Consider the following 21,426-nt stretch of genomic DNA (forward strand, 5'->3'; position numbering starts at 1 on the left):
CGCACCCGGCTGCCCGCGCCACCCTTCGCCGGCTACCCGCGCCGCTCCTCGCCGGTGTCCATCTCCGGTACCGCCCCGACCTCGCCGGAGTTCTTTCCCCACCGGATCCGGACGGGTGGGATGAGATCCACCCGTCCCATGAACCAAACGGCCCCTCCCGATCCGGATCTCGCCATCCCGCTTCGTCCAGTCCCGTTGACTTTCCCCGAGATTTCCATGTTTCATATGCCCATGTTTATTATATCGTAACTTTGCATCCGTAGCTCCAATTCATGTGTGTAGCATATCAAAATTTTCGTCTCAGAGAGCACATCATTTAATCTCATTGCGTCATTTTCATTTGAGCTCATCTTGATGCCCGAAATGCTGTTGGAAGAGTGCCATTTGAGTTAATTATCAGATCTGCTGCTCGAAATAGCTATTTGTCATTTTTGCCATGATTATTGTGTGCATGATATGCCCATGAGCTCTACATGTGTTTTGTTATATGCCATGCCATCTTTCTAGAGGTTCTATCCATGTATTTTTATGATGTGTGTGGTGACTAGCACAAGCTTGCAAAGTGGTGCATTCGTTAATGCTGATTTCAGGGACTTAGAAATTCCACTAAGTTCTTGATCTGTTCTTATCAATATGACATATGTTCATGTTGTTTCCTAGTGATCCATGCCTCTTTTGAGGTTGATCAGTAAGGATGTTTTGTTAATCTTGTAGTGCTCTATTCATCCATGTCTTTGTTTGCATTTATGGAGCACCCTAGTTTGAGTCAATCGAGCTCTACTTTTGCTATTTCGTGAATCAGATTGTCTACTTGTTAGCGATTTTGCCGAGGATGTTGTAGTTGATTCATGCATGCTATGTTGTTGTTCTTGCCATGTCTAGCTTGCATAATGTGTATTCTTGATGGGTGTATGCTTAGATTGTCATAACATGCTCTGTAGTGAGTGCATCGAGTTCGTAAACATGCCCACTTGATATCTGATTTGCATGCTCCAGTTTTTCTCTAAGTCTGTGATCTGATTATGTTTTTGCCATGTTCACATGCTTGCAATTGTATTTTCTGATCCCTTTTGGCTCAACGTCACTAAGGGACTTTTGTTAAGCGCTTTGAGTAGCTCCATGCCATGCCTTACTTTGCCATGTTAAATTCTTGTAGCATATAATTTTCATGCTCTAAAGTGTGCTACCTGATCTGAAATTTTAGGCAAGTGTTAATTTCACTAAGTCTGAAATCTGTTTACCAATTGCACTTTTGCCATGCTTGTTTGAACCTGTTAATGGATGAATTGGCCGTAGCTCAGTGTTCATCTTTTGTTAAGAATTATGAATGGATCCCTGCCATATATTTTGTTGCCATGTTTGGATGTTGTAGCATATTTATCTTGTTGCATTTAGTGGGTCACTTGCTGTTTATCGCAGACCGGTGCCATATTTGTTTTGCTTGCCATTTCTAAAGCGTGCATCCGATTCCGGTGATCTTTATATCGATTTCAACCGAAATAACCTCACCTTTCCAGTGGCACTCTTGGATTTCCAAGTTGAGGCCAGGTTCATTCTTTCCCTTGCAAATCATGCATATGCATCGCATACCGCATCCCGCATATCATACCATGTTCATGTGTTGGTTGTTTACTATGTTGTGTGCTTCTTTCTGGTGTTGCTTCTTCGGGTTGGTTCCGATAACGTCGCGTTTGTGAGGACCCGTTCGTCTACGTCCGTTTGTCTTCTTCATGGACTCGTTCATCTTTCTTGCGGGATTTCAGGCAAGATGATCATACCCTCGAAATCACTTCTATCTTTGCTTGCTAGTTGCTCGCTCTTTTGCTATGCCTATGCTGCGATACCTATCACTCGCTTATCATGCCTCCCATATTGTTAAACCAAGCCTCTAACCCACCTTGTCCTAGCAAACCTTTGTTTGGCTATGTTACCGCTTTGCTCAGCCCCTCTTATAGCGTTGTTAGTTGCAGGTGAAGATTGAAGTTTGTTCGTTGTTAGAACATGGAGATCGTTCCTTGTTGGAACATTGTTTACTTGTTGGGATATCACAATATCTTTTATTTAATTAATGCATCTATATACTTGGTAAAGGGTGGAAGGCTCGGCCTTATGCCTGGTGTTTTGTTCCACTCTTGCTGCCCTAGTTTCCGTCATATCGGTGTTATGTTCCCGGATGTTGCGTTCCTTACGCGGTTGGGTAATAATGGGAACCCCTTGACAGTTCGCCTTGAATAAAACTCCTCCAGCAATGCCCAACATTGGTTTTACCATTCGCCACCTAGCCTTTTTCTTTACCTTGGGTTCTGCAGACTCAAGGGTCATCATTATTTTAACCCCCCCGGGCCAGTGCTCCTCTGAGTGTTGGTCCAAACTGGAGTCCTGTGCAGCACCCCCTCGGGGAAACTCGATGTTTGGTTTTAGTTGTATGGAGAGCTCATCTGATGTGCTCTGAGAACGAGATATGTGCAGCTCCTATCGGGATTTGTCGGCACATTCGGGCGGTGTTGCTGGATTTGTTTTATCTTTGTCGAAATATCTTGTAACCGGGATTCCGAGTCTGATCGGGTCTTCCCGCTAGAAGGAATATCCTTCGTTGACTGTGAGAGCTTGTGATGGGCTAAGTTGGGACACCCCTGCAGGGATTTGAACTTTTGAAAGCCGTGCCCGCGGTTATGAGCAGATGGGAATTTTTTAATGTCCGGTTGTAGAAAACCTGAAGTTGACCTTAATTAAAATACATCAACCGCGTGTGTAACCGTGATGGTCTCTTCCCGGCGGAGTCCGGGAAGTGAACACGATGTTGGAGTTATGCTTGACGTATGTTGTTTTAGGATCACTTCTTGATCATAAATTCTCGACCGTGCTTTTGCCTTCTCTTCTCGCTCTAATTTGCGTATGTTAGCCACCATATAAGCTAGTCGCTTGCTGCAGCTCCACCTCATACCTTTTACCCTACCTATAAGCTTAAATAGTCTTGATCGCGAGGATGTGAGATTGTTGAGTCCCCGTGACTCACAGATACTTCCAAAACCAGTTTGCAGGTGCCGATGTTACCGAGCAGGTGACGCAACCAAGCTCAGGAGGAGCTCAATGAAGATCTTGTCCTTTATGTTGTTTCGTTCTAGTTGATCAGCAGTGGAGCCCAGTTGGGGTCGATCGGGGACCTTGTCGCATTTGGGGTTCTTCTTTTATTTTGGTTCCGTAGTCGGGCCTTGATTGTATTTGGATGTTGTAATGCTTTATTCATGTAATTGTGTGAAGTGGCGATTGTAAGCCAACTATGTATCTCTTTCCCTTATGTATTACATGGGTTGTGCGAAGATTACCTCACTTGCGACATTGCTTTCAATGCGGTTATGCCTCTAAGTCGTGCTTCGACACGTGGGAGATATAGCCGCATCGAGGGCGTTACAGCGAGGCACGCATCACCAAAGCGCCCTGGATGAGAGGAGAAGGTTGATGGTCCGGGTAGAGCGGCTCGTCAGGCATCGGCTGCCGACGGGGATGGCCGTGGTGGCCGACCATGTAGTGGAGGCAGCATGGGTCCGGCCTGAGCGTGGCCACCGGCGGCGTCCTCTGTGTGGCTGATTGGAGAGAGAGAGAGAAAGATAGAGATGAGAAAGAAGGAGGTGTGTGAGTATGACAGATGGGACCTACATCCACCTTAGCGAATTGTCCAGATTGGCATGCCACGTTGTCCCGATGGGCGGACCCCACCTGTCGGTTTCGCTGTTTCCACGATCAAATTTAAGCATCAGTGATTCGCGTTACACATTAGGCGCAGAACCGGTGGTTTTTTGTGCCCTGGTTCAATTGTGGTACCAAGTCATTACCCTAGCCCAAAATATGATGGTTTTGGGTAAATAACTCACAGTTTTGCTTGTCCTTTGGTGTGAAATTGTACGAGGCTACCACACGAGTGAATCCAGGTTAAAGTCAGAGAGAACAACGAAGATGTAAAGAAGCGACAATTCAGAGGGTGGACTAGTAAGAGTGCTGAACTCGGAGGCATCAGGAAGATGTAAAGAAGCGACAATTCAACGAGACCTTTTTCTGGTATGCGTTCATTTTGTTGACATTACATTTTTTCGAAAAGAGGTGCTTGATTACTTAATTTTTTTAAGAATTACACCTGATCTCTATATAATTAAGATGCACACGGGCAATGTTGACATTACATGCAAACCGAAGGAAAAATAATGGTGCCAGAATGGCAAAATGTATTCCAAAGCCATGTCTGTCACGTGGAAGGAAGGCTCCGATCATGTTCCAGTGTCCATTCTTCTTCTGACCAACGAACAACATCAGGTATACTACTACTGTAAACAGCACCTGCACTGAACCACTGACAAATGGCGAAATTTGACTTGCCTTCACTAAGCCATTGACAAATGGCGAGATTTGACTTGCCTTCGTGCTTCTAGAAACTCACGTGTAGAAGGAAAAAAAACACGTTACGACTTGTCAGTGGCTGCACCTTCTTCCAATCGCATCACTGTGTCCCCTTCAAATGCCATCTTTTCAACCAGCATGTACATCAGACATGTGAAACATCAATCTCTTCATCTTTCAGCCTAAAAAGTGTCAGTCGGACAAGTGATAGCGACTTTACAAACCGTTCCAAATTTCAGCGCAAAAAGAAGGAAACAGTTAGATAGATGCAAGAACATCTCATTGGTCGTGTAAGTATTTAGATGAACAAATCAAAACTACATGATGCATTACATTACAATGGGGCGATCAAATTCAAGTGTGCACTGGCGCCAAATTCGCCTTGTAGAAGCTTTTCCGCCTGAAGAGATCCCCGAACTTGCGAAGGATCGGCCGCTTCTTCTTGCCGCTCATGGAGTGCTCCATGCCCACGTAGTGGCTCTCGTCGATGTGGTCGAACTCGTCGTCGTCGTCGTAGTCGTCCATGGCCGCGTCCGCCGCGGCCGACTTGAGGTCGGCCATGTTGCTGAGCGACGCGAACATCCGGTCCTTGGGGTTCAGGCTCCCCATCCTCGCCGACTGCGAGTAGCCCACGCCCTTGAACTTGCCCGGCTCGCCGATCGAGTAGCTCCGCCCGCCCGGTGTCCTGGGCTTCTCCGTCATCCAGCGCCGCGACGCCGTCTCCGGCGTCCCCTTGGCGCTGGCGACGAGGCGCCCGTTGGGCAGGTGCTGCTGGTCGAAGCCGCACTCCGGCGCCGCGGGCGCGGTCGTGGCCGCCGACACGGGGGTGCCGCACGCCGTCGTCGTCGTGGCGGCGAGCAGGCTGTTGAGCTCCTTGAGGCTGCCCTGCGCGGCGGCCTCGCTGACCTTGATGCACTCGTACTCCTGCCGGAGGCTCTGCAGCGCGCTCTCCTTCTCGGCGACCACGTCGTTGAGCCGCGCGTTCTCGGCCCGGGCAAGCTCGAGGGATTCTTTGACGATGTTGGCCTCGCCGACGGCCTGCTTGAGGATGTCGCGGAGGCGGGCGTTCTCGTCGCGGATCACGCGCTGCGACTCCAGCAGCTTGGTGTTCTCCTGGCGCGCCAGGTTCACCTCCTCCTCGGCGGCGCGCACGCAGTCGAGGAACACGCGCTCCTTGTCGCCCCACGCGCCCGCCGACTCCTCGGCCTCGATCCTGCAGCGGTGCTGCTCCCGCAGCCGCGTCTCGGCGGCGGCCAGCTCCCCGCGCAGCCGCGCGGCCTCGGCATTGGCGGCCTCCAGCTCGGCCTGCGTGTCGGAGAGCCAGCGCTTGACCTGCTTGGCCTCCATGGTGACGTCGGAGAGCGCGAGGGAAAGGTCGTCCAGCGCCTTCCGGCTCCGCTCCTCCCCCTGCATGGCCGCCCGGAGCTCACCGCGCAGGGCCCTGATCTCGTCGTCCGCGCCGCCGAACATGAGGTCCTTGACGCTCCGCTGGTCCATGACGCCGCGCCGGGCCTCGAGGCTCCGGTTGCTCTGCTGCAGCGCGGCCATCTCCAGCTTGGCCTCCTCCAGGCTGATCTTGGTCTGCTCCAGCTGCTTGGTCTGGTATATGAGGGACTCGAGCATCTTGCGCTCCGACTCCTTGGCCCTCTCCACCTCCCGCTCCAAAACCCGCGCCTTCTCCGCGCCGCCATCCCTCCTCCTGAGCTGGTCGAGCTCCTCCACCGCCCGCGCCTTGTCCTCCCGCTCGCTCCTCAGCTCCTCCTCGAGCTGCACCACCCGATCCTTGTCACCCCGCTCTTTCTTGAGCTCCTCCTCCAGCTGCGCCACCCGCTGCTGCGCCGGCGTGGGCGTCGGCATCGCGCCTCCGCCGCCGGTGATGCCGCGACGTTTCTGCCGGGCGGACAGTAGTAAACCAAGAACCACCGTTAAAAACAGAGCGCAAATAAAGCCTGCGATCAGGCTACGGCAAAGGCTTGGAAGGTAACGTAAGGGGGAAATGAATTGGCGAGGGCCGGTACGTACCTCCGGGGAGGGGGGCGCCTTGGAGGCGCCGGCGGTGGAGCGGCTGCGGTGGAACCGAGGGGAGGGCTTGGGGTTGGGGGTGGAGGAGAGCGTAACGGACGAGGAGGAGGACGCCCTGAGCCCCGCCTCGAAGGACCCGGATCTGCACGGCGGAGAATCCCAGCTCATGGAACCCGAATCGCGGAACGTACTAAATACTACACTATTGCAGTCAAACAGTAGTAAAAGAATGGAGCCGCGCAAAAGAAGGATCTTATTGAGGCGGCGAGGGAGGGCGCGCATGGCCGCCGAGTGGGGTGGCCAGCGGTGCTCACCTCGGCATGGAGGAGAGCATCCCGGGCGGGCGGGCGCGCGGGCCGACGAAAAAGAATTGGCGTGGCAGTGGCAGTGGTGGCAGGGGAACCGGATTTTAGAAGAAGGCCCGGTGCAACATGGGCGCGATTAATAGTCGTGCTCGCTGGTTGGATTAGGGGAGGATTGAGGTCGTGGGTTAACTTGTCTCAAAAAAAAAGGTCGTGGGTTAACAACGGAAAGAGAGTGAGTTCTTGGAGCTGTAGTATATTGCTCTGCACCGCTGATCGGGAGGCTCTTGTCGGATTAGTTAAGTCGTGTGGCGCGGGCGAGGCCGCAAATGGCGGTCGTGGGTCGTGGGGCGTGGGGCGGGCCGGCGCCGGGGCGGGGAGGGGTCAACCCGCGGAAGTTTTCTTCTTCTTGGTGTTTGTGGCCTCATTGGTGGGGGTTTTGGCTGGGTTTGAATTGATCGGATCGGTGACAGTGGCATGCCCGGGTGCGTGCCGACCGGCGCGTGGAGTAGTGGGGATTGTTGCGCCAAGCGTCGTGCATGGGTGCGGTTTGTTCGGGTTCTGAGTTCTGACTCGAAAGTTTCTGCCGCTGACTGAATGACTGGGTTGATTCGGTGGGGGCCGTCGGAAAATTCTGGTCTCGCGTATGGCAAGAGCCGCGTACAATGTTTGCTCCGGTGCTGGGATTTGGTGGGTCAACCTTGGCACGCTGGCCCTTGTGCTGCGGCGACTCCATGGATCGGCGTACGACCATTCTCTCTCAGGCCGCTCCGGTGTTATTACAGCATCTCCGACGCGATACCCCACTCCAACCGCAGACGTCGCTTTTCTAGTGCAGTGGCGGTGGACGGTGGAGTGGATGATATGCTATGTCATCTCAAGATCAATGCCCCAACAATCTGACGTGATGGCTCTAATCTAGAGTAGCACTAGTGTGAGAAGCCGTGAAATTGTAGACTTTGGACAGATTCGACCCGAGCTAGAGTAAAACTGTGGATGGATCTCGAGGCCACCAACGACCGACGACGTACGTGAAGCTCCGGGTAGGGCGATTCCAACCGTAGCGCTGAACGGGAAAGTCGTGACTCGCTCCTCTTTCTAGGCGTGGAGTGGACAAGGGTTAATTTGCCGGCACAGCGTCAACCATGATGGAAAAATTGATCACAGGTGGAACCCTCCTCCTCGTTAAGGGCAAGGGATCGGATCATAACCAAATCGGCATGTCATAGTGTGAGCAGTTATCGGTGCATAACCACGTACTACTTGTAGCCGGACCTTAATTAACATACAAGTATAGTAGTATGTCGTTTACGTCTTTCCACTTTTGACATTGCCAGTGAAACCTTGGCCAAAAACATGTGCATGTGCATGCGCATGCGATGGTGCTCGACGCGTTGAAATTTCAGGATCCACGGCAGCGGAAGTCCTGGGTTCGGTCGACCTGAACGTTTCATTTTCACAACGGTTATACTACATGTCAGATGAGGGCATGAGGGTCAGTTGACCCGCGAGTAGAAAATAGAAGAGCATCCATGTGATTCTCGGAACCACAAGCCAACAATTTAGGTGTCAGTGTCAGAAGTAGACCCACTTAAATAGATCCATCGAGGATCGGAGTTTGCTCAAACATGGCAATCTCTAGAACATGGTCTATCTCATGTCATGTTGAGCCTGTCCTTCCTTCTCGAGAAAAATAGGCCTCAGATTTTCGATCAGAACTTGTCAGACCACTCGCCTTGCTATGATAATTTCTCCTATCATGTTGGTCAGCCTGCGATCACCGTAAATGATGGTGTTGGCATGATTGAAAGGCAACACACGCATAAAGACCCAGAACTCGTCAACACACAACTCATCAGATCACCATGCATCGAGTAGACGGTGAGGTGAGCCATGTTGGCACTTGGCAGCTGAAACTTCCGGCGTCGTCAGCACGGAAGCTACCAATCATACACGCACGGTCGTTTCAGAAACCTGTAGACTGTAGTAGATGGTTCGGCAGTGTCCGGTCTCACGCACGCGCATGGCGTGCTCCTACTTCAGGTGTTGGACTTGGCCAGCCCCAACCGGACGTCAGACCCTGGAAGATTCTTCGCATACATACCAATCGTGTGTTCGTTTGTTTCCGAGTACATTATCGTTCCTACAAACCTGTGCACGGGGAAGCAGTACTTGTCGTCGAGAGAACTAGTCAGAGTTTAAGTCTGGTTTTTTTTATAAAATAATATTATTTTTTAACAAATTCGGAAAATGTGTGCCCTAGTCCGTAAATTTTAAAAGTATGACCCCGTCGGCCTCACTCAAGCCGAAAAGGCACCATCGCTTAGGCCGAAAAGGCACTCTTTGATTTCGCTTAGACTGAAAGAGTGGCAGAACTAGGCCGAATAACTCTTCATTTTTTGTTGGGCCGAAGTTGCATGTCCGTCAGCCTAAACTAGTCCGAAGTGCACTCTTCGGCTTTTACATGATCGAAGAGTCTTTTTTCCCCTTCGTCCACCTATCTTCCCGCAGTTAACCAATCTAGTGCTCCTGCTTTTTTTGTATTTTTAAATATTTAGTTTGCTCGTTCAGTAGTAATATTATTCTTGTGTGACATCGCGTTGTTTGTTCTCCCTCCATTTGATTAATATTATTTTAATGTACAATGACATTTTTTAATACGGTTTGAAATATTTCTTAATACAAGATGAATATTTTTTAGTACATGATTATATATTTTTGAAATACACGATGAGTATATTTTTTATACACGATAATGTTTTCTGAATACAGGTTAAACATTTTCTTAAAACACGATGGACATTTTCAGGTTACAAGATTAACATTTTATCAAATACACGATGATATATTTTTAGTGTTCGATGGCATTCTTTTAATACAGGTTGAACCTTTTTCTTAGTACATGATGAACATTTTTAGTACATGATGAACATTTTTTAATATGCGGCTAACATTCCATAAATACATGATGAACACTTTTTTTTATTATAATGAACACTTTTTTTGCATATGATGAGCATTTTGTGAGTATATGACAAGCATTTTACCAAATACGTGATCAATATTTTTCAAATATGCGACAACCATTCCTTATGATACGGTGAACAATTTTTGGATATGCAATGAACATTTTTTTTTCTGAATACGTGATGAAACTTTTTTGGCTATGCGGTGAAAATTTTCAAATACATGATGAACATGTTTGTGTATATACGTGAATATTTGTTATGTAAGATGCATTTTTTGCATGTTTATTTAATAAAATTAGCAAACTAAATATTTAAAAAATATGTAAATGTTTTCAAAAGAGCGGAAACGCTAAATTGTTTAAGGGTGGGAAGAAGAAAAGGACTCTTCGGTCACGGGAAAGCCGAATAGTGCACTTCGGCCTGGTTTAAGCCGACGGCCATGTAACTTCGGCCTGGTAGCCCAGTTGTGCTACTCTTCGGCCTAAGCGAGACCAAAGAGTGCCTTTTTAGTTTAAGCGAGACCGTAGAATGACTTTTCATCTTTAGTGAGGCCGACGGGGTCATACTTCTAATTTACGAATTCAGGCATACATTTTCCAAATTTGTTAATAATAATAATTTTCTTAAAAAAATTCTTAAGTCTGTTCTCAAGTTTTTCAGCTCGGTGGTAGTAGTAGGAGGAGTATATTTTCCGCACTAGTTTTTTCTAGAGAGAGTTTTCTGCATCATGTGTGTACCCTTATCTAAAGAAGAAGCAATCCTCCCTCACAAAGGAAAGAAGAAGAAGCAAACCTAGCTAGATTGTGAGCTTCATAATTTGAGCCTCTCTTTTTTGAAGGATGAAACTACACAAGGTGAAAAGAAGATCTAGATGCTACAATATACTCCTCCGTCCCGAAATTCTTGTCTTAGAATTCCTCATGTGACGTGGACTCTAGCATATAAAAGTAACCATCACTTGGAGTTTGGTTCATTCTTTTTTTGCAAGAAAACTTTCAATCTATTCATCATCAATCATGATAGTACAATGAAACCAGAAATAATAAAAATTACACCCAAATCCGTAGGCCACCTAGCGACGATTACAATCACTGAAGCGAGCCGAAGGCACGCCGCATTCATCGGCCCTCCCTCCCAGGAGCCATGCAAAATTTGTTATAGTAGACAGTCGGAAAGTCATCATGCTAAGACCCTATAGGACCAGCGCACCAAAACAACAACCGCCACCGTTGAAGAGAAGTTTAGATCGGAATGATCTAACCTGTAAACACACGAACAAAGATCAGATCCACGTGGATCCATCGAAGACAAACACCGATCGAATCAAACGGGATCCACCGGAGACAAACCTCCACATGTCCGCCGATGACGCTAGAAGCACCACCGGGACAGGAATTAGGTGAGGAGAATGTTATAAGAAATGTCCGGGCATCTATCAGAAAAATATATCATGTGTGCTCTAAAAATGTACATTATGTACTAAGAAAAAAAATAGACATGCTTTGAAAAAGGAACCAAATAAAGCGACAAAGAAACTGAAAGAAAAGCAAGGAAAAGTGAAGAAAATGAAGAAAACCAAAAAGGAAACAAAGAAAGCCAAAGTATAGCGAACAAAGGAAGAAAACCAAAAATAAACCATTGAGAAAACAAAGAAACCAAGGTAAGAATCGATGAAACCAGTGAGAAAAAGCAAAGAAAAAACAAAAAAACCCAAAGTGAGTGAACCCTAGAGTGACCGCTATAAGCCAGAACAAAGCAAACCTACGGCCACAGCGAGCACCCATGCTAAAATGGGCCGACTCGCTATTGTTGCTAGTAGGCGATTCATATTAGGAATCAAGTAGGAGTGACATACAACCTTGGCGTCAACCAACAACCAGACACATCATTCTGCATTAGCTACAATAGCACTCTTGAATCCTATTTGGCACCTTCTATGTCAGCTAACCGGTGTTGAAGGCGTTCCGGTCGGGCCGACCCATCTAAGGGGTGCAACGGGAGAGAGCTCTTTCTGAATTTGGGAAGCTTCCCAGCCATATTTTTTTGGGACCGGTTTTGTTTGTTTTTTTCCTTTTGTTTTCTTATTTTTATTTTTTGTTTTCTTTTATATTTTTATAAAATGTATGAAATATTTTCAAATTTGATATTTTTTCCAAAATTGATATTTTTTCAAACTTGTGATTTTAAACTCAATATTTTTTCCAAATTTGGGATTTTTTTCAAAATCGTTTTTTAGTTTTTGTGAAGTTTTTTTTAAAATTGATAATATTTTTCCTATTTTTTAAAAACAGATGATTTTTTTAAATTCGTTAACTTTTTTGAACCTGTGAAATTTCTCGAATTTGCGAACCATTTTTTGTCTTTTAAAAAAAAGTCATACAATTTTCACAAAAGTCAATTGTCAGTGGTCAACCGGTCAAGAATTGACCGGTTAACCCCAACCGGCCTGTCAACCGCGACCAGAGAACACCATGGAAAACCGGTGCTGCTCCATAATGGGCGGCCCACGAGTGGTGCGCGTGAGCGCCGGTTTTCCCTCCCTGGTGCTTAAAGCCTGCCGGCCGGATAGAACTGGCCCAGCCCATCTGGACCAGCTTATTTCCAGTCAGGGCCGAGCCTTCTCGTTTCCATCTTTTCCTCCTTTCAGTTCCAGTGAATTCTTCCCCTCAAAAAAAAAAAGTTCCAGTGAATTCACTCGCACAACCCTGAAATCGAAACTGAAACCAAACCAAGATCGAGCGGAAGCACGGCACCAAGCAATGGAGGCGCTGCTGGAGCTAGAGAAGGTGCAGAGAGTGCTCTCCCTCATGGGCTCCCGCGGCCTCTCCGACTCCGACGGCAGCGGCGGCGGGGACCGCTTCCTCGCCCACTTCCTCCTCTTCCTGGTATCGTTTGTCTAGGCACTTCGCCCCTTTCTCTTCCGCCGTGTTCACGAATCCAGTCACTTCAAATCCGTAAGTTATGTGTGCGCTTGATTGACTGCATTTTCGGGTGAACTGAAGATCCAATTTCTCCTTGTCGGGTATAGTAGCAATTTTCTGATTAATTTAATCCATAAGTAAATTATATGACGACAGTGCTAACAGTATTAATCTCATATTGTAAGCTAATCACGCGAGTGCGTACCAGACATAGAACAGACATATTTATGAACATACTATAAGTAGTAAAAGCGGGATGAACAAACCACCTCCCTAAAACCTAATGACTCGTAATTATTTAGCAATCAATTATCCTTTTCCAACAGGCAAAGATAAAGTGCACACATGACATAGGTCTGAGCTCGACTCGTTCACGAAACACGTCGCGAGCGGGGCGAGGTGGGTGGTGGAGGAGGAGCGCCGAGCGCGCATGTAACACTCCTTTTCTCATGCTCCAGTGAGACGTGGAAGAGAGTTCCGTCCCAACTCTCCTCCACTCCTGTGGTCGGACTAAACTTCCCACCATGTCATGAAAGCACAAATGGGCCTTCGAGATTTATCCAAGACTTATTATTTAACTAGCAAGATGCCCATGCGTTGCACGGAACATCAAGATGCATTTGTATGAGTAGTTTATCTTGTGGGAGAAAATGATGAACGAGGAAAGACCTTATTTGCAAATGTGGAGAGGGGTGTGGGTATCTTTTTGCAAAATTGCCATAGTTTCCTTCCTATCCGTCAGATATAAATCGGACGGCCTATATTGCAGGATGGCAGGCACACCATCATCACCAACTCTGTTTTTTATAAGAGTAGAGAGTAGAGATATATAGGACTAAAGGCCATCCAACTTTCAACAGCTCTTATCTACTCGCCATTGGTCTAATTCTCGGTCAGTATGATGCTTACATGTGCTTGTTGGATCAGAAGCAATGACTGTAGCTTCAAATATGTGAGGTGGAGTGGGATCCTACAACTAGGGAAAACATGACTCTTGCACATCGAATGGTTCTATTGCTGTCTTTTGTGATGTTTAGATCTGCAGTTTGCTAGGTCTGGCAGGCCTGTAGCACGATTTCCTTTCTTCATTTTCTGTCAAACCTGGTTTGGGTATCGTTTATGTTTGAGACTTGGTGTGTGTGTGTGTTGTATCCTGTCGTTGTGTTGAACTGGTTGTTTGGCAGTTTGCTTTATCTATAAAGCAGGGCGAAAGCCTATTTCGGTATCGCTTATGTTCTGAACCTCTAGGTTTCATTAATAAATCGGGGAGAGATCCCTTTTATAAGTTTTTTTTTGCTAGATAAGCAAGAGATCCCTTGTAGGCTTCATTCCTTTTATGATCATGATCATTAAAATATGTTTTCAATTGATTTGCATGCCTTGCCTTTTCCTATCTCTGTGTTAAATTCACTATCTCTTGCTGACATTTGAAAGGTTCCTGTGATAGTTGAATTATAGCAGACTGAATGCATTTCAGTGTTCATGATTTGGGTCCTCTTCATTTTGTGCATGTAGGCGCAGCCGTTTGATTCACTTGCCATTGAGAAGAAGGTCGTATTAATCTCTGAGCTTTTGAGAGAGGTAATCTTAGTGACCCATTGCTACATGTTGAATTGCTTATTTTCAAATGTTTGCCATACTGAATTGATATTGATAATTGTTTCAAGGTTAATTCTGATACTCTCAAAGAAGTGCAACGTCTAGCCAGTCTGGAAGGTACTAATAATAGGGAAGATGAAGTAAGTATTATTCCCATTTTATCTTGTAAGTGAACTAAGCAAATTTGTTGTTAACTGGCACTGGCACTCTGTAGAGATTATGTCCTTTAATGATCTGATCAAGATATATCTTATCGAGCCAGCCAACTAAGAAGTTCAAGACGGATGGCGAGAAATTAACCATTCAGGATGCGCCTATGATTGGATTCGATGCAATGATGAGAGCCAATTCCACGCTTGAAGATTTTGTGCGTACTCTTTGATACTTGTGACAACCTTAGTTGCCCTGTGCTTCTCTAAGACTCTGCTCCTATTGCCTTCTTTTTTCAACGTTCTCATGATTTTACTTGTGGAAGAAAAACATTGAACTCACTTATGGACATTAGGTTTCATATCAAAATAAGACAATTTGACATGGAGTACATTTTGCTTATTCTTTAATCACACTGTTTAAGAATTTCACTCAGAAACTATATCAGAGAGATGTCTACACCTTTGGTTGTTCTCATGCAAGCACGTTTTTATACTTTTGTTTCTTATGAAAATGTCCTTATAGATGTTACATAGAATGCTCATATTCTTGACTTTATTTTTCTTGAAATGGCAGTGCAGGTCATACTTCATATTTCATGGTTTGGATGTTAACATACCACACTCTGTTTTCAAGTTTCTTCCTTTCCTTTCTTTTACAGAGAGCTACATATACCAGGTTTTTGCTGAAATGTGCTTCACAGTTCTCCATATGTTTTTTTTTCATTAGGCAAACTAAAATCTTTCTTGTTGCAGTTAGATGCTTCAAATGAAGACAGTTTGCTATTAGTTCCAGAGAACAACTCTTCTTCAACAGTAAGATTTGGACTTTTGATTTAGTTATCTTGCGGAACATGATACGTGACATGATCAACTTAAATCTTAGATTATTATGTGTACATTGACTTTCTCATTTAGTTATTTACTGTTATTTTTTTATTCTTATTTTCCATTTATTACCAATGCAGGTATTGGAAAGGAAAATACAAGGTTCTAGTCAGATGTCCTTGTCTGACATGCTTGACCCCCTTGATAATCTTCTTCAATGCCAGGGGTTAATGACAGATCAGTTGGGAACTTTCTGCTCGATGCCCTTGTAAACATGTAAAATATTCTCCATACCTGATTGAATTAGCCCTATATTTCCCATGTTTTAGATTGCGAAATGAACTCAAATCTGGCATCCAGTATTGGTCTCTAGAGAGGAAGCTTTGTCAAGCATTATCAAGAAAGGATAAGGTAACTAGAGCTGCTTCTTAGATCATATGTTATATTCAATCATATTTGCTGATCTATGGATACACTGAAGTATGTAATATTGAAACATGAAAGAGCAAAGGCCAGATGTTAAGTATTACGCTCTAATGGGAATAGATATAGCCATATAAGAGCGTCCCAGCTTGCGCACAAAAATGTGAAGTGACAAATGCTTAAACATCAAAAATATTTTTTGCAACCAAACATTTCTGCCGCAGATAACATATATCTTGTCGAACTGAAAATAGTTCCTACAAAATTTTCTCTATAGATATCTATCGAAGATGTTATGGAAGCAATCCATCTCAAATCTTTTGACTATCGAGTTCTTAATCTGATGATGTATCGGCTTACTGGTCAGCAGGTATATACATCTTTGTCTTTGTTGCCTTATCGATTGCCAGCTATTGTCAACCAGACCTTTTCTTTGATTATTTCTAGGTCAATGACTTGCACATGGAGTTCTTGTCTGTCTCAGAATTTTTAGTTGAGATATGTGATGACCTGTGAGTATACTCTAAATCATAGTCTTCCATGCACAAGTGCAATGGTGTAGTCTCTAGTTTTTACATAGAATGGTGCAGTTCATGTCCTTAAAGAATATCTAGCACATCTGATCTGCTTGATTGAATGCTCTAGGGAGGTAGTGTATGTGTGTAAGAAGAACTGTGCAAAACCTGTAACTGTCTTGAAAATGATGTGCTATATGTTGGACTTGAAAATAAAGTCTTTTCATGAATGAACTTTTGACTTTGGTTACGAAGTTGTGGTGCAATCTAATGTAATGACCTAACTAAATGGAAATCCAATTACAATAAAGTTATGAGTCACCTTCTTGATATTTAGAGAAGTTCCTTCTCTGTACAGCATCAGTGAAAACAGTTGTTTCACCACTGACTTGTTTTAGCTATATTGCAGGTATGATTATGAGGTACGTGTTGCTAACTACATTGTCACTAAAAAAATCATGCGCGCATTTCTTCATATCTAACCATTAACTAGTTAAATTATGTGTTGCAGGATGATGTGGTTAACAATACTTTTAACATCCTCCGCATGTTTGCTGCGATATATGGACCTTTAGATGCACCAAAGATGTTGGTGCGTAAGAAATTATCTGTGCCTTTTACTTCATGGCATATTATTTGATATAATGTCACTGATGTATTCCTAATTTTTCTGGTGCTCTCTATTCTCAGTCAACGCTTATAAAATGCGAGTTTCTTTAATTCCAAGTATCTCACACTTAGTTTACTGATGTTTTTTTATTTACGTAAGTACTAACCTTGTACAAACTAAAACTATTAACCTCAATGCACGAGTTATTGCACTGGGAGAAGTGTTTATGTGTGGCATGGAGAGCATCTGGTTAGCCTCATGTGAATTCTTGAGATATTCGCAAATCTAATGATAAACTTGGTAGTTGAAAGTAGGTGCAAAATCTTATGATTTTGAATTATTTACATTGTAATAGCTCTGGCTTATGGAAATTGCTCTATTATATGTTTAAATTACATATTTGCAGATAAGCTTTACTAGATCTTAGCTTTTATCTTTTTATAAGTCTAATGGTAATTGGTTCTGCGAATGGCTGCTGTACGTATAGGCCAAGTGCATCGGTGAAGCTGAGGAAAAATATGAGAGCTTCTCAAAGAAATTGGACCCTAGCATCTCAAGAAGTTACTGGAGAAGATGTGAGGAGGCTACAAAGGAAGGTATGCCTTCTTTCTTTGGTTTGAAGATATACCGATAATTAGTATCTTCATCTGATTTGGTTGATCTTTTTAAAAAAATTCCTGGAGTGCTAAAGCATAAATGCGGTCATTTGTGTCATCTTCTTGTAGGTGGAAAAATATCAGGCCATGCGTATGGCACATGGAATATCCCTCCTTTGATAGGAGATGAAGAATCATTTCGCCTTGATAGATTGAACAGAGGTGATGCTTCTGCCATGGCCATCAGATGACAGGTACCATGCTCTGAGCATCTTCAACAGGAGGCCTAGTTATCATTGCTAGTAAATGCCGTGTGCCTGTGACCCAAATTCCATTAACCCACTCTTTTGCTGCATATTTGCAAGAGATAAGGGCTAAATCCTTTTATGGCCCTACAAAGTTGAAAAACCATCCCGTGTGCCTGTGACATGTGGGTCACTCTATGTCAATGACTTGTGGGCCTAGGAGCATTCAAGGAGTGTTTTGCTTGACCTGTGATATTAGATGATAGTATCATAGTCGTATTGTTTCTTGATCTTGCCAAATAGTATGACATAACTTTTGTTGCTTCCTTGCTAACATACGCTACCCTCCTTGCTAACATACGCTACCCTCCTTGCTAACATACGCTACCAATCGGGCGTCTTTGTTGGCACGTTTCTGGATCTCTGAATGCTACACAACAAGCACATTATTGTGGCCTGTTTCTTTTCAACTGTTTGCCTGTAGTTGTCTTGGTATACAATCAGTCGGCACATGTTGACACAGTTGCATCCTTCATGCTACAGTTGTAGCCACTATTTTATGAGCCATTGCCAAGAACAACACTTGCTAGGCAAGTATTCTAAGAAAGAGTGGCATTCGGTTAGTCACCTACATTTTTTTTTCAGTTAGTGTTATGGAAATATGCAATGGAGGTAACTACCGTTTAGCTGGTCCAGTAAGTATTGCCCTACTTTTAATCTTTCCATCTGGGAACAGCCAGATTTATATTTGGTGTCTTTATTAGCTTAACCCGGTGAAGATTCAGAGGAGTTGCTTTGTGTTTTTTTTATGGGGAGTCGCTTTGTAGTATTATCAGAGGAAAAAAAGATGTTTTTCCTTTATTATAGTGAGGAAGTACTCCATCCGTCCTATCTTATGTTATGGGACGGAGGGAGTAGATGATAAGTGTGTATGTATATAGTACCTAAATATAAGATGTTTTGGTAGGACCCGTCATGGGATTTTCTTGCCTGTTTCGGCAGCCTGTAGCTTGTATCTTGTACATTATCGTCGACTTAGGATGATTGGTGGCTGGAGATCGTAAAGGAAGTCTAGCCTCGAGTTTGCGTCCCAGTCACGATCACGGGATACAATTCTTGGCTCTGAGATCCCAAGCGATAACATATACTGTATATACTACAAACACTGGTCCTTTCTGTTCTGGATTCTTTTCCCTGTCAGCAAAATTATTTGCTCTTTGTTCCAAAAATCGCAGGCCCAAAGCCAATTAAGCGGGCCCTACATATTGCTTGGACTGGCTTGACTGAACTCCTCTCCATCCAGATTGGTGCAGATGGCATCTCCCGTGCATTATGGAACCTCCCACTCGTGGTCTCGCAGCTTAAATTTCAGACCCGCGTGGCCTGCGTGGTCATCGCTGGTGCTTCAATGCTCTCCGTGCAGGCAGCTCACATGGGGCGAGTGGACCAAAATGTGATCGTTTGTTGATTGATTAACAGTTGTGCAGATCCAGGATATAATATGTTCATGCATCTAGCCAGATCATCCGTGTACTTGCGCCAATCAGCTATGTATTTGAATAAGTGCAACGCGAGTCATGCATTGAGGTTAACTACTATACTTAGTAATACTATACGGTGAAGTAATATTATGACTTACCTTGTCCAGGATGGCCACGATTCGATACATCCGTGTCTACACAAATCTAAACAACCTAATTTGAGGCTGAGGTAATAATATCCGAAGTAACCCAGTGCCTAGTGAGTAGTGACATGATCTTTGCATTGGCCGGTCGATAAGTGTTGAAAATTGTTTTGAATCGAAAGTGATTGAATACTTGATCGATGGTTACAGGCCCCCTTTTATACGATCCGAAGAGACACGACGATCCCTCGAGGGGGCGTCGGTTCTAGGAGATCGAAGGGAGGCATCGGTTGCGGGACAAACCGCAACGATGGTTTGGGCAAGGGGAGATTTTCCCCTAATTACAGAATTATTTTTAACACTCCCCCTAATCTACGCTTGACCATGTAGATCATCTTCACGATTGTCCGGAAAGCTCTATCATCTCAAAAATTTCTCCTTCAAAAGTTCTTCATAATTTTTTTTGATAAGATCCTGAAACATATACTCACAAAGAAAGATAGCATAATGTGATGTCATTAAAATGAGGATATCTCAAGAAGAGACTCCCCCTGACACCTGCAAGTCCCTAAGTCTTCGCATACCAATTCCATGAACACATTTCTGGAATGTAGAATTTGGTAGAGACTTGGTAAATAAATCAGCAAGGTTGTCGCATGATTTGACTTGCAGAATGCTTATTTCCCCGCTTTTCTGAAGATTATGAGGGAAAAACCATTTAGGAGAAATATGCTTGGTGATATTACTCTTGATGTATCCTGTTTGCATCTGCGCAACACAGGCCGCATTATCTTCATAGATAATGGTAGGTGATTTTATCGAACCCATTCCACATGACTGTTGTATGTGGTTTATCATTCTGCGAAGCCATACACATTCGCATGGTGCTTCAAATAATGAAATTATTTCAGAATGATTGGTAGATGTTGCCACCAGAGTCTGTTTCGAAGACTTCCATGATATAGCAGTGCCACCATGTAGGAACACGAAGCCGGTCTGAGATCTGTCATTATGGGGATCAAACAAATAGCCGGCATCTGCATATCCAATCACATCAGAGTCCTGATTTTCCAGGAACTGGAAAAATAGGTCAAGATCCTTTGTGCCTTGGAGATATCGAAAGATATTCTTCACTCCAGACCAATGACGTTTGGTGGGAGCTGCGCTATGTCTAGCAAGTAGATTCACTGCAAATGCAATATCAGGTCTTGTGCAATTTGCAAGATATATAAGCGCTCCAATAGTACTAAGGTATGGAACTTCAGGTCCCAACACCTCTTCTCCATCATCCTTTGGTCTTAACGGATTTTTCTCTACGTCTAGAGATCGAACCACCATGGGAGTTTTAGATGGATATGATTTGTCCATATTGAATTTCTCCAATATTTTCTGGATATAGGCAGATTGGTGTACCATGATTCCTGAGAGAAGATGCTCAAGTTGAATACCTAACCAAAATTTGGTTTTACCCAAATCCTTCATCTCAAATTCCATCTTTAGACGATTGCGTGCTTCATCAATGTCTGGTGTGCTGCCGATGATGTTGAGATCATCAACATACACAGAAATGATGCAAAATCCTGTAGAGGACTTCTTGATGAAGACACATGGGCAATCAACACTATTGGAGTAACCTTTCCAAAGAAGGAACTCACTGAGTCGGTTGTACCACATCCGTCCCGACTGCCTTAAGCCATATAGTGACTTATTCAGCTTTACACAATACATGTTGCGTTTTGCATTTTTATTCGGGACAGAGATTCCATCAGGAACCTTCATATATATGTCCGAATCTAGTGACCCGTAAAGATATGCGGTCACGACGTCCATCAACTGGATAGATAGATGATTTTGCACTGCCAAAGATATAAGATATCGGAAAGTGGTTGCACTCATTACTGGAGAATATATTTCAGTGAAATCAATGTCGGGTTTCTACGTGAAACCTTGTGCTACGAGCCTTGCTTTATATCTCACCACCTCATTGTTCTCATTCCGTTTCCGGAGAAAAACCCATTTGAATCCCATAGGGAAAACACTGGGAGGTGTAGGTATTGCTTTAGTGAATACCTTTCTTTTGTTAAGCGAGGCAATTTCAGCTTGGATTGCATCCTTCCATTTAGGCCAGTCGGAGCGCTTTTGGCACTCAACGATAGACCTTGGATCATGATCAGTGAGAAGGGTATCTGCAATCTTTTCAGCAAAATATATGTCGACAGTCGTAGTCTTAT

The 21,426-nt window shown here is 44.4% G+C and overlaps 2 protein-coding genes across 4 annotated transcripts; one reads left to right on the forward strand and one right to left on the reverse strand.

Moving 5' to 3' along the window:
* Nucleotides 1-4,544: 4,544 nt before the first annotated feature.
* On the reverse strand, nt 4,545-6,884 carry LOC123189369 (WEB family protein At4g27595, chloroplastic). 2 transcript variants are annotated; one of them, XM_044601766.1, is made up of 3 exons: nt 6,729-6,884; nt 6,415-6,556; nt 4,545-6,282 (listed from the first exon to the last, which is right to left on the reverse strand). In XM_044601766.1, exons 1-3 carry the CDS (start codon nt 6,746-6,748, stop codon nt 4,747-4,749), a joined length of 1,698 nt encoding a protein of 565 aa, XP_044457701.1. In that variant the 5' UTR covers nt 6,749-6,884; the 3' UTR covers nt 4,545-4,746. The 2 variants fall into 2 exon arrangements, with proteins under 2 accessions (XP_044457701.1, XP_044457699.1); XM_044601764.1 differs by lacking the exon at nt 6,729-6,884 and having other exon boundaries at nt 6,415-6,702.
* A 5,453-nt stretch (nt 6,885-12,337) lies between these two features.
* LOC123189370 (uncharacterized) lies at nt 12,338-19,209 on the forward strand. Of its 2 annotated transcripts, none has more exons than XM_044601767.1 (15): nt 12,338-12,570; nt 14,122-14,187; nt 14,274-14,345; nt 14,468-14,572; nt 14,932-15,033; nt 15,111-15,170; nt 15,323-15,423; nt 15,512-15,593; nt 15,883-15,975; nt 16,053-16,117; nt 16,530-16,542; nt 16,632-16,712; nt 17,218-17,326; nt 17,456-17,580; nt 18,807-19,209. In XM_044601767.1, the coding sequence occupies exons 1-14, from the start codon at nt 12,445-12,447 to the stop codon at nt 17,575-17,577; spliced, it is 1,197 nt and encodes a 398-aa protein (XP_044457702.1). In that variant the 5' UTR covers nt 12,338-12,444; the 3' UTR covers nt 17,578-17,580; nt 18,807-19,209. The 2 variants fall into 2 exon arrangements, with proteins under 2 accessions (XP_044457702.1, XP_044457703.1); XM_044601768.1 differs by having other exon boundaries at nt 18,875-19,209.
* Nucleotides 19,210-21,426: the final 2,217 nt, after the last annotated feature.

Source organism: Triticum aestivum, chromosome 2A (assembly GCF_018294505.1).
Source record: "Triticum aestivum cultivar Chinese Spring chromosome 2A, IWGSC CS RefSeq v2.1, whole genome shotgun sequence".
NCBI classification, from domain to species: Eukaryota; Viridiplantae; Streptophyta; class Magnoliopsida; order Poales; family Poaceae; genus Triticum; species Triticum aestivum.

Coding starts and splice junctions, on each gene's coding strand:
- LOC123189370 (XM_044601767.1), top strand. CDS start 12,445: ATGGAGGCGCTGCTGGAGCTAGAGAAGGTGCAGAGAGTGCTCTCCCTC. Junction 12,571..14,121: donor CCCACTTCCTCCTCTTCCTG/GTATCGTTTGTC, acceptor TTGTGCATGTAG/GCGCAGCCGTTTGATTCACT. Junction 15,034..15,110: donor CAGAGAGCTACATATACCAG/GTTTTTGCTGAA, acceptor TTCTTGTTGCAG/TTAGATGCTTCAAATGAAGA.
- LOC123189369 (XM_044601764.1), bottom strand. CDS start 6,696: ATGCGCGCCCTCCCTCGCCGCCTCAATAAGATCCTTCTTTTGCGCGGC. Junction 6,283..6,414: donor AGGCGCCCCCCTCCCCGGAG/GTACGTACCGGC, acceptor TCCGCCCGGCAG/AAACGTCGCGGCATCACCGG.